The sequence below is a fragment of the Glossina fuscipes genome, unplaced genomic scaffold (genome assembly GCF_014805625.2).
Source record: "Glossina fuscipes isolate IAEA_lab_2018 unplaced genomic scaffold, Yale_Gfus_2 1, whole genome shotgun sequence".
Classification (NCBI taxonomy): Eukaryota; Metazoa; Arthropoda; class Insecta; order Diptera; family Glossinidae; genus Glossina; species Glossina fuscipes.
The window spans coordinates 9,315,744-9,326,167 of NW_023998415.1; the positions used below are offsets into that span (position 1 = coordinate 9,315,744).

Here is a 10,424-nt window from a genome sequence, read left to right on the forward strand (position 1 = left end):
GGGCCAAAACGCGTCAATGTACCAAGTTTCATCAAAATATCTCAAGAATAGCGACCTGCAGATTGCCCATAAAGAAACAAAACGGATAGCCGGACAGATAAACGTAACAAAAAAGGGGTCTATCTCAAGTGTTTTAGAGGTTCGCATAGGTTAAGAGTAAAGAAAAAAAAAAATAAATAAAATTAAATAGTGCGGAGAAGCTTTAAATTATGGCATAGTAGTAAAAGATGAAAGGACGAAATTTTGTTTTAACGATGAATTTTATTCCATTATCTCCTTAGGCAAATCTAGTTTTTTTCAAGGAAAGCCAATTTTATTTTGTTGGCTATACAGCTTATTGAGTCGTCTTTATCTTATCTTTCCGATTCGTCTTCTTTTTAATTCAACCCTTCATATCTAGTAAAATACATGGAAGCGACGCATCTATCTTCTAATCGGTCAGAAAAACACGCTAGAAATTGTTCGCAAAGATTCTCAGTTTTGAAAAACGATCGATAAATTAACGACAGCGTTATCACTCTTGTCTACAGAAGTGTTTGCGGATACCGACGAAGACTTTTTTTGTTTAATTCGTATGTACGAAACATTACAACAATCGTAAATTCGCTCGATCACTAAAATACTTGTATAGTTAAATGATACCGTGCAGTCAATTGAAATCTTTAAAAAAAAGCTGTAAAGAACGTTAAAACAAAGGCTAGAAAGAAATTAACGCAAACAAGTTAGAAGTCGTATTTGGACGACGTCATCCATAAAATAATCTATATTACTTCGCAAAAAGTTTTCCAAAATTCACTCATATATGGGATAAATAAATGATTTTCTAAAATCCCTTTTTCAGTAAACCTTGTCCTTGAGCCGGACCATATCGACGAATCCGGAAAATGATTCTGAATATTATAGTGAAAGATGGGGTGTACCTCGAGTCCTTCTGTTCTTTCCATCCGCGAACATATACTATAGGTAGTAATGGCAAAAGTGATAGGAATGTTGCATTCCGTTCAACGAGCTGGACGATTTTAAAGCAATACACAAATTGTAAAGTATTTAGTTAAGGGTTTAACCATTAGTAAAGGAAGAGTATATTTAAATCCACATTTTGTTTAACCGTTGCGAATGAAAAAGTCCCGTTTTATGTCAATGTATCAGTATATCCAATGGGTAGTAATTTACAGTCTTCTGCCTGTTGTTAGCGCTTTTTCCAACGAATTGCCTCCATTTTCGCATTAAAACTTCAAGTTGCCCAATTAAAAATTTCCCTTAAGTTATTATTATTATTATTTTAATTTTAGACTAATGAATTGAATTCTTAGACTAAAAAAAGAGACATCGAGCACTAGCAACACAGGCTATCGGCTTAAGTTAATATCTATCTCTTATTTAAATTTAAAGATGTTATAAATGGAAGGATAGATCACACTTCCTTCTTACTTGGATGATAGGTAAAAAATCGTCTTATCTTTATACAACATGCATTGCAGCATTATAAAACATGCAAATGATTTGCTGTTTTTATACATATTGTAATGAATGTTGCTGGTGGTGTGGAGAAGTTACAGAAAGATTCTCTATGAATCTTTTCTCATGGGTGACTTTGGTATTGGTGTACAATAAGTTTCTGAACTGCTGAATCCGCCAAGACTGTCAACTTCTTTTAGTGCCAATGCAAGATCGGCTAGAAGTTGTGCCTAGCTAGGAATGTAGTGAATGAAACGCTTTATTTAATTGTTAATTCGCAACAATTATCTTTATTGCGTAAGCATAAAATTTTGACGGATTAATTTAATTAGGGCGCGTACCGTAATATTGCATTACGAAATTTAATTCTCAGCTTTGTCTTTTTGCAAATAAATTATGGTGATTTTGCATAATTCTGTCACACTTCATAACCACGATATGCGATCACAGTCCAATATACATCCAACTCATTGTTTAAACGGTATATAAGTTCCTCAGAAAACCGCGCACGAAGAAACCTGTGAAATAATACATGCGTTAATAAATTGGCAGACATGTTCCACAACTTTAAAAAATCGTATAAGATGGAGACACTCTAAATAACTTCACAAAAACCGTGCAAAAAAATAACAAAAAAATCCATACTGCATATTTATAAAACAAAAGGAATTCGTTTTTAATCCATATACGTTGAACAAATGACTTTTCCGCTTAATTGTAAATTGTGTTTACCTCCACTATTATCTGAACACTTCTATCATTAATTTCTATTACCATTTTTATAAAAAATCACACCTCCGAGCAAGTGTTTTGTAAAAAAAACAATAAAGGAATAAACCAAACTTAGCAGCAATAGAAAGAGGAAAGGATATGAAAAAAGGCAAAGATATGAATGAAGTAAACTTTTTTTTTTTTTATGAAAGTTGCCAGCGCAATAACATTTCACACGCGACATTCACTGAAAATTAACTATTCTAATACCTATAGTAACAGTTGTCACGCGTTTACTGAAGTTCTAAAAAAAAGAAGAAAAGTACAACCATCTAAAAACAGACGATTAAAAGGGAAATGAACTTTGTGAGATCAGATTTAATACTAAGGGAACTTTTGGAAGACCAAAAGACCTTAACTGCATTTTTAGATGCCACATTCGGTTTCCTCAAAAGAAAGTAAGCCGTTATTAATGCAATAGAAACAAAAGAAATATATGTGTTTTCATACAGCACAGATTTTTATCATATCCAAAAGCATGCGAATGACAAGATCGGGTTTCCTCGAGGCATGAAAGAGCAAATAGTGATGAGTTGCTTACAAAAGTATGATCCAGAATGCCAAGCTCATCAATTAGCTGCGGACGACATGAATGAAGCACCTCCTGCTTTGGAAGAAGTCGAAATTGTTGCAGAGGAGACCACAGAAACTCAAGATATTCGAACGGTACCTGAAATGAAAAATTTCAAAGACGAAGACAAGGAAGGCGACATCACTTGTTTTTCTGAGGTTGATTATAAAAACGGTGGTATTTTCAAAGATTATTGTTGGTCGCAAACACTTAAAGAAATTGAATTACTTATTAAATTGCCTAAACAAGTTAAATCCAGCAAGCATATTAAGATAGAATTGACATCAAATTCAATTTTAATTAAAACTCTCTTGAATCAACCAAAAATTCTAATTAGCGGCCAAGTGTGGTCTAAATTTAAGCATAACGATGCCGTATGGACTGTGACGGAAGGAAAACTGCACATAAGTCTGGGTATCTATAAACAGCACCTAATATGTCCTTGCGTGCTTGGGTAAACATTGTCTTCTTTTACAGATAAATCTCAACAAGTATGGTGGGACAAATTATTCTGCACAGAACCGTGTATAGATATAACACGACTAGATTGTGAACAATATATAGATGAATTGCCAGAATCCTCTCAAGTTGCCATACATAAATTACGAATTCAGGAAATGGAAAAGGAGAAGGGCAATATTGCACGAGTTCCAGGAGAATTTGATGATAAAAGCTTAGAGCAGCTCGACCGTCTAAAACAAGCCTGGAATGCAGATGGTTCGCCATTTAAAGGCCAACGTTTCGATCCATCAATAATAAAATTCAATTAAAATATAAAGATAACAATTGTACGAAATTAAAAACATATTTTTAATTGATTTAATAAACAGTAATGGTCGCTGCCTTTTTTTTTATTTGTACGAAAAAAGTTGGTGACTTCTAAATTATAAATTATGAAACCTAGTTTTCTATCAAAATATTATAGGTATTTCAAATTGGTTTTCAATTCCTTCTTCTTTTGTTGCAGTTGATATTTTTGATACTCCAAATCGCTACGGTCTGTTGACCACGCAAAATACATATAGGCAGTTAACATCGTAGCCAACAATAGACGATCCAAGCTCATCAAATTGGTGAACCATAAAATGATAGTTAAACCAATAAAAGAAGGATGTCGGATATGATCGTATAACATACGTAATTCAAACGACTTGTAGGCCAATGGTTCGGCGTAGTTTTTTATATCATAATAAACCTAAAACATAATATAAATGTGCGACGCAGCCAATTTTAAAAAGTAGATACGGAAATACCTGCTTAATGCCCAAAATTTCCGGCAAATCCATGATCACGCTGCCCCCAGCAATAATTAGCCAAAGAATAGAATGTAAAATAACAAAAGACCACCATATCCAATCATTGCTATCAACATCAATTTGCCAAATCACAATTGAAGAAGCGCTGGACCAATTTTTTATTAAATACTATGAATTTAAAAAATTGGAAACAGATGTTGATTTCAAATTCTTTATATGAAGTTGTAACACTCACACGCAGGCAGAACGATGATGTTAAGCTATAAATAGCTCTCTCAGCCGAGGCCAAGCCCATATTATGCATTACAATATTTATATACTTGGATTTCATAAAACTGTGCTGACAAATGAACAATATTAGATACAAAGTATTAAAAACAATCGGTCCATAAGCAGTTTCCAGGCGTGACTGATTATCAAGCAAGTTAAAAACCCAAGTATACATTTTGGACGGTTTTCTTGGAGCCGATAGAAAATGTATTAAATGGCCCAGTACGTAGAATGTATAAACAAATGATATAATTGCTATCAAAAACGCTAAAAATTGTTTACAGGAAACCATAGTGTTGGGCTGTAGATTTGTTGAATACAACCGCAATATTATTTAGATTTATTGATATTGTTATTACTATTTTTCTTTTTTTTTTCAATTCTTATGCTAATTATATATTTTCACGGCTATATTTTGTATGTGTAAACATGTATTGGCTATCAACGGCGAACGGCGTTATTGCCATTTGCAAATACAGTTTCTTAGTGCAATCCTGCCAGTTTTAAATATTTTGAAAACTTATAGTATATATATATGGCCCGATTTGTATATAATTATGGGAAACGATATGCGTTCCTCATTATTTTTCTGTTCAAGACAGACGTTATTATCATCAGGTTCTCGAAATCAAAATAGAACAAAGTATTATTAGGGCTGTTTATAAAATTGAGCGACACACGTAGGATATCTTCAGTTCGTTCATTACCGTGAAAGGTATTTTCATGCATTCGTCTTGATTTCTTTTCCATCTGCTGAAAATTGAACAGGTGGCTTTTAAGTTTATCGCAAGAACGTTGCCTTTGGTGCCTTACTGTGTAAAATTTGCAAAATTTGTTTCGGAATCTAAATATTTTAGAAAGCATAAAAAGCACAGCCAGAACTGAACAGGAGACAATGAATAAAAGTTTCAATTAAAACTATTAAAAATCCTATTAAATATGTGTTTATGATGTATAAATAAGTGACAATTCGTAATCTCAAATAGACTATGTATAAATAAGTGACAATTCGTAAGCTCAAATATACGATTAAATTATCAATAATAAAATTCGTGACCTGAACAGCGAGCGAGTAAAAGTAGACATTGATATGTACAATTGGCATTTCACATATAAGCATATTCAAATTCAAATGACCCAGATAAGGAATTGTTTACAAAAATAGCAAATTTTCAAAATACTTTTCAAATACATACAAACGCGCTAGAAACCTTTGAACTTATGCGACTTTTCAATAAGGGTAATATTTACCAGAAAAGTCCTGACAATGTTTCTTTAAAGATTTGCTATATATATTTCTTATATAAAATTTTAAAATCTTTTTAATTGATTTTCGGTTGGTCATTTTTTATTTGAATCGTAACGAATCTATATATGAAATAAAATCAATTATGTATCATTTTTCATCTCGAAGTAATGTGGAAACAGTTCGATTGTCACAACGTAATTCGATTCCGAACCAAATAGGCCAATACTTGAAAAATTTTCAAATTGAAGCCATACGTTTTATGCACGCACTTCTTGTAAAACAAGAATTTTGTATCTACAATGATGAAAGCGGTCTGGGTAAGCAAGCCGCTACAGCAGTGCTTCTAAGTGTTATTGCAAGTAATAGAAAAACATTGATTGTAATACAAAATGATGAAATTCACCTTACGGGATGGGCGTTTCATTTAAATGTTTTAAGCACTTTGCATGTCAAGTTTATAAAGGATGAACAAGGTAATTTAAGAAGGAGTTGGACTACGTTTTTATATGCTTTAACAATTATTATATGTATTATATAAATATTCTATTGCAGATTTCACACATAGCCCGCACAATGTTTATATAATTACCTGGGGGATTTTGAGAACAATCGATGACGTGAACAATCACAAGTTTGATTATATAGTCCTTGATAATCGCGGTGAAATGCTGAATAACAATTTTTGTACGTCAGTGCTATTAAAACACTTCAAAGGTAGAACTAATTTGGTTATCTCCAGTGTAGATGTAACGGTAAGTAGAATGTCATTTTGTTTATAATTGCATAATATTAAAGAAAATCATATTATAGGGCAATTTAAAATTACTCCATAATATTTTGCTTCTGGGAGGGTGTTTAGAACCTCAACATCTAGCCTATAAGCATTTTGAGGCAAAATTTAAACTGCCGCAATCGATGCACGCATCTTGCAAAAGCGTCGATTTAGACAAATATTTTCGCGAAAGACAACGATTATCCGATTATTGCAAGTAAGTATAGGTTTTGAATATACAATCAACGACATTATTTATACGTCACCATTCATTAAAAACATGCTCAGAAATTTTCGTTTAAGGCGCTATTGCCATCAGTTCGAGGAAGAGTTGCCTTTGGTATTGCAAGATCACTATAAAATCAATTTAAAGTTATGGCGAGACCGGCAAAGAGCTAGCAATCCGGATGATGATAATGCCATGTCTCAAAATAGAATGCAGAATGCAATCACTACACAAGAATTATTTGAAGATTTTTGCAGACAAAGACAGAATCAGAACAAAAAACAGGGAATAAACTTGACCGAAGAACAAGTGATTTGTATAGAAAATGATGCGCAAATAATAACTGACAGTTCTTCCGAAGATTTGGTAAATATGTCGCCGTTGCTAATTGAGTCCGATTCAGATAACGATGTTGTAACTGAAATTCCTAATACTGCCGATATTGGACAAGAAGAAATTGTTGATATAACAAATGACGATCAAGATGATAACAATGCAAATAATGAGACAATTAATTATTGCGTGAAAAAGAAAAAACGGAATGAATTACAAGGACTGATAGAAAATATAACGGAAAAATATAAAGTATCTCTCGATTTTACTGACAACGATGTAAACCGAATTTGTAGGCGTAACACCCGGCGAACGACAAATAATCGGCAAGTTTGCAGCAAAAGTTCCCGCGAAACCAGAAGATCTGTAGGAAACACAGGAAACAACTGTAATTGTGACCCAAACCAAGAAAGAAGTAATCTGCAAGAAAATGTAGTACGATCTTCAAACTCCACGGATCTCAAAAACAGCGTTCCAAAAATTAAAAAGAATGACGTTTTACAGAAAAAAACATCGTTAACAGCTAAAACAAAAGAAAAGAAGTCGCAAAACTTAGTAGGTGCAGATCGGCGGGAAACACGGGCGTTTGGAAAACGTTTGACGCGTTCAGCAAGCACTGCATTATCTATGAACCATGTGTCTCTGGAAAGCGATCGCAGCTCTAAACACAAAAAGAAAATCGGCGTCAAAAATTCATCACGGAAAAAACCAAAAATAAACGATGCAATTGAAAAAAGCGAAAAAGATACACAAACCACACTTTTTATAAACAATTCGGACTCCAACGACTGCGGGAATATGCAGTGTGCACAAAAGCTTAGTGATTCGAGTATATTCGACAATTTTATAAACTGTTCAGAAAAAAAGGAAGAGAGTCTACTTGGGCGATCAACTGAGATCATAAATACGCCCATATTGAGCACCGATGCATTGAGTGGTTCCGAAGTCATTTTTGTGCCCAGCGAAAAAACGAACGCTTCCGAAACGAATAAAAACCTTGAGCAAGGTAACACGCTTGGTAGCTCTTGCGATGGTTTCTCACTATCGTCTTCTTCGTGTTGCAAGGATGCAATAAGTCGTCGTACAAAAGCCTTGAAGCCAAAAAGAATGCATAATCATGCGTTAACCTCAACAAATAGAGTACAAACTTGTAGTGAGCTTAAAACGAAAGGAGTTCATTGTAAAGATAATAAATGTGCAGATCTCTTTGATATAAACCGTGATACCGCAAATATACGATACAAGAAAACACATTTTAACACACATCGCCAAGTGCAAGAACAATCAGAGCAAACACAAGCCGGCATTACAACTAAAAAAATGATGCAGTCACGACAGCCAGTAAAAGAACGAAGCTGTTTAGTCATTTTAGAGAAAATGTTCAACATAAATAAAACGCCAAGAAGTGCTATATTAGATGATATTATCACAGAACCTTTAGACAAGGTTAATGAAATTGATAGTTTTGATATGTTGCCACCAGAGGACGTATTCGAAATTTCTGATAGTGATACATTTGGAAGTTTTATTCGTGTACACTTGAATGGTGATATATCAACGATGCAGTCCAACATCCAGCGTAACCAATCAGCACAACCCAATAAAATTACAAATTATCTTATTAACGGAAATGGATCTAAAGACAATACGAATGATGGTCCAGATAATGTAAATAGGCAAAACGTTCGCATTGCTGAGACCAATTATTCACCAAGCAAACCGCCGCAGCAGTTGTCAAGTGCTCTTGGTAGTACTTTAAAAAAATCGCCAAAAGTTAAGGTACAAGCACAAGCCACCAAATTAACTAAATGGTTTTTAAAGCATGCCACTGGCGAGCAGCCACAGCACGTAAACAATGTACAATTAGATCATTTGACAGTTAATGATAATGATATCATAAAAACGCCATCGGCTAAAAAGCAAATCAAACGTAGACGTTTGGATTTAAATTTTAAAAATTGAAAGCATGCCGGGATTTGGGACTAGTAATTACAAACTTGTACATATATAAACTTTTTTCTCTCAAAACTAACCAAAAAGTTAGTGTGAAAAAAAATTTCGATCGGCCAACGTAATATGTCCAGAATCAACAAAACACATAACTTTTCCATTTATTTGCATTTTAAAATATTGGTTTGAGAAAGAGATGACAGTTGGAAAAGGCTCGCCTCTCTTACTGTGCTAGTTAATGCAAAAAGTCAACATGTTTTCGACTGCCTTAAAATTTTAGTTATATTTTGCGAGGATTTTGCTGCATATGTTCAAATCAATTATTTACCTCAATCAATTGTAAAGCACTTGTTAAAAATGATTTCGAATAAATATTTCGAAAAAGCTCCTATATACTGTCAATTATATCGCAGTTACAAAAATTGCATAACTATTTTAATCCCACTTCGTGCTCTTAATTATAAGTATAATTAATATATACGTTATCGCGTAAAATATATATATGTTATTATATGAAAATTTATATATATATATATATATATAATAATTATTTTATAAATTTATAATTTTTTCTAAGTCTAATAAAAAGAGGGTAAATTTGGCAAAAAATTTGAGAATTTTGTACAGATAACGAGTTTTTTGTCGCTCATTGCTTTTTATAAAACAACATAATTAATTTTTAAAAATGAAACGTTCGTACGTTTCGCCGGCTAAATTAAGATGGGAGGTAAATAACGCATCTTACTTCCTTTCGTTTTGGATGTACATCTTAATGTTTTCGCTTCATGCTGTTGAAAATGTTTGTTAAATTATACATAATAGCTTTGCGTTGATAGATAACTTCCTGTTTACAAGCACCTCCGAAAAACAAAGGACATTCGTAACGTACACTTTCGCGACAATGTGTATTGGCAGCTTCGGCAATAAAATCAAAATCACTTTCGGATCGTACTGAAAAGAGGAACAATTAATTAACTAATAATTAATTAATTAAAAGATTCCTTGATTATATTGCATATGTGCAATATACTCATAAGTGCTTTCAAGCACTCGGAATACCTTAGATATTTATTTTGGAAAATGCCTGATCCATTTCGTCACATTCGAGATACTGTTCAAGGAATCTTGTCAGATTCATGCATGCCAAAAAAAGTCCGATAGTAAAGTAGTAAGTAATTTAATTAAAGTTAATTTATTTTAAAATTTTTTTTGGTTTATAGAGAGGCCAGTAAGTAAATGGGAATAATTTCGTTTCAGTAAGAAGTCCCGAACGGATTTTAGCCACTCGTAGAGAAAGTTTGAATGGTAAGAGATAGAGATCGGGAAGGTTTTCCGTGTATGTCGATCAGTAACGATCTGTCGCCAAGATGTTAATAATGATGTATTTGATACCAAACATGCGATAGTTCACATATTCGGAACGGAAATGCTTGCCCACAAATAATAATAATCAACTTAAGGTGAGGAATATACATTAATATTAAACGATAAGACTAGGAGCAACTGCATGAATTCCCAGCGCTCTCTCTCTCTCTCTCTCTCTCTCTCTCTCTCTCTCTCTCTCTCTC

General features: G+C 33.3%; 4 protein-coding genes across 11 annotated transcripts in view; 2 read left to right on the forward strand and 2 right to left on the reverse strand.

Moving 5' to 3' along the window:
• Positions 1-1,346: 1,346 nt before the first annotated feature.
• LOC119631749 (nudC domain-containing protein 3) lies at positions 1,347-3,604 on the forward strand. 2 transcript variants are annotated; one of them, XM_038024226.1, is made up of 3 exons: positions 1,347-2,627; positions 2,687-3,214; positions 3,278-3,604. In XM_038024226.1, the coding sequence occupies exons 1-3, from the start codon at positions 2,600-2,602 to the stop codon at positions 3,568-3,570; spliced, it is 849 nt and encodes a 282-aa protein (XP_037880154.1). In that variant the 5' UTR covers positions 1,347-2,599; the 3' UTR covers positions 3,571-3,604. The 2 variants fall into 2 exon arrangements, with proteins under 2 accessions (XP_037880154.1, XP_037880153.1); XM_038024225.1 differs by having other exon boundaries at positions 1,350-2,627; positions 2,682-3,214.
• Positions 3,605-3,708: 104 nt separating this feature from the next.
• Positions 3,709-4,655, reverse strand: LOC119632355 (nurim homolog). Its single transcript, XM_038025216.1, has 3 exons — positions 4,292-4,655; positions 4,054-4,224; positions 3,709-3,995 (listed from the first exon to the last, which is right to left on the reverse strand). Exons 1-3 carry the CDS (start codon positions 4,616-4,618, stop codon positions 3,720-3,722), a joined length of 774 nt encoding a protein of 257 aa, XP_037881144.1. The 5' UTR covers positions 4,619-4,655; the 3' UTR covers positions 3,709-3,719.
• A 454-nt stretch (positions 4,656-5,109) lies between these two features.
• Positions 5,110-9,352, forward strand: LOC119632035 (protein suppressor of underreplication). 5 transcript variants are annotated; one of them, XM_038024710.1, is made up of 5 exons: positions 5,110-5,404; positions 5,741-6,048; positions 6,128-6,327; positions 6,386-6,564; positions 6,636-9,351. In XM_038024710.1, the coding sequence occupies exons 2-5, from the start codon at positions 5,835-5,837 to the stop codon at positions 8,866-8,868; spliced, it is 2,826 nt and encodes a 941-aa protein (XP_037880638.1). In that variant the 5' UTR covers positions 5,110-5,404; positions 5,741-5,834; the 3' UTR covers positions 8,869-9,351. The 5 variants fall into 5 exon arrangements, with proteins under 5 accessions (XP_037880638.1, XP_037880639.1, XP_037880637.1 ...); XM_038024711.1 differs by having other exon boundaries at positions 5,110-5,337; XM_038024712.1 differs by lacking the exon at positions 5,110-5,404 and adding an exon at positions 5,453-5,566.
• A 67-nt stretch (positions 9,353-9,419) lies between these two features.
• Positions 9,420-10,424, reverse strand: part of LOC119632322 — a 7,318-nt gene continuing 6,313 nt past the window's right edge. For all 3 annotated transcript variants that reach the window (XM_038025168.1, XM_038025169.1, XM_038025170.1), the window contains one exon: positions 9,420-9,807. In XM_038025168.1, coding sequence (XP_037881096.1) covers positions 9,626-9,807 — 182 coding nt within the window. In that variant the 3' untranslated portion in view covers positions 9,420-9,625. The remainder of the gene's footprint in view (positions 9,808-10,424) is intronic.

What these genes read in the sequence shown, in the direction of transcription:
- LOC119631749 (XM_038024225.1), top strand. Translation starts at nt 2,527, where the DNA reads ATGAACTTTGTGAGATCAGATTTAATACTAAGGGAACTTTTGGAAGAC. An exon ending in TTCGGTTTCCTCAAAAGAAA is followed by an intron (nt 2,628 to 2,681) that starts GTAAGCCGTTAT and finishes GTTTTCATACAG; the next exon opens with CACAGATTTTTATCATATCC. An exon ending in AAAACTGCACATAAGTCTGG is followed by an intron (nt 3,215 to 3,277) that starts GTATCTATAAAC and finishes CTTCTTTTACAG; the next exon opens with ATAAATCTCAACAAGTATGG.
- LOC119632355 (XM_038025216.1), bottom strand. Translation starts at nt 4,618, where the DNA reads ATGGTTTCCTGTAAACAATTTTTAGCGTTTTTGATAGCAATTATATCA. An exon ending in CATCATCGTTCTGCCTGCGT is followed by an intron (nt 4,225 to 4,291) that starts GTGAGTGTTACA and finishes TTAAATTCATAG; the next exon opens with TATTTAATAAAAAATTGGTC. An exon ending in AAATTTTGGGCATTAAGCAG is followed by an intron (nt 3,996 to 4,053) that starts GTATTTCCGTAT and finishes ATTATGTTTTAG; the next exon opens with GTTTATTATGATATAAAAAA.
- LOC119632035 (XM_038024708.1), top strand. Translation starts at nt 5,718, where the DNA reads ATGTATCATTTTTCATCTCGAAGTAATGTGGAAACAGTTCGATTGTCA. An exon ending in TCTCCAGTGTAGATGTAACG is followed by an intron (nt 6,328 to 6,385) that starts GTAAGTAGAATG and finishes ATCATATTATAG; the next exon opens with GGCAATTTAAAATTACTCCA. An exon ending in CGATTATCCGATTATTGCAA is followed by an intron (nt 6,565 to 6,635) that starts GTAAGTATAGGT and finishes AAACATGCTCAG; the next exon opens with AAATTTTCGTTTAAGGCGCT.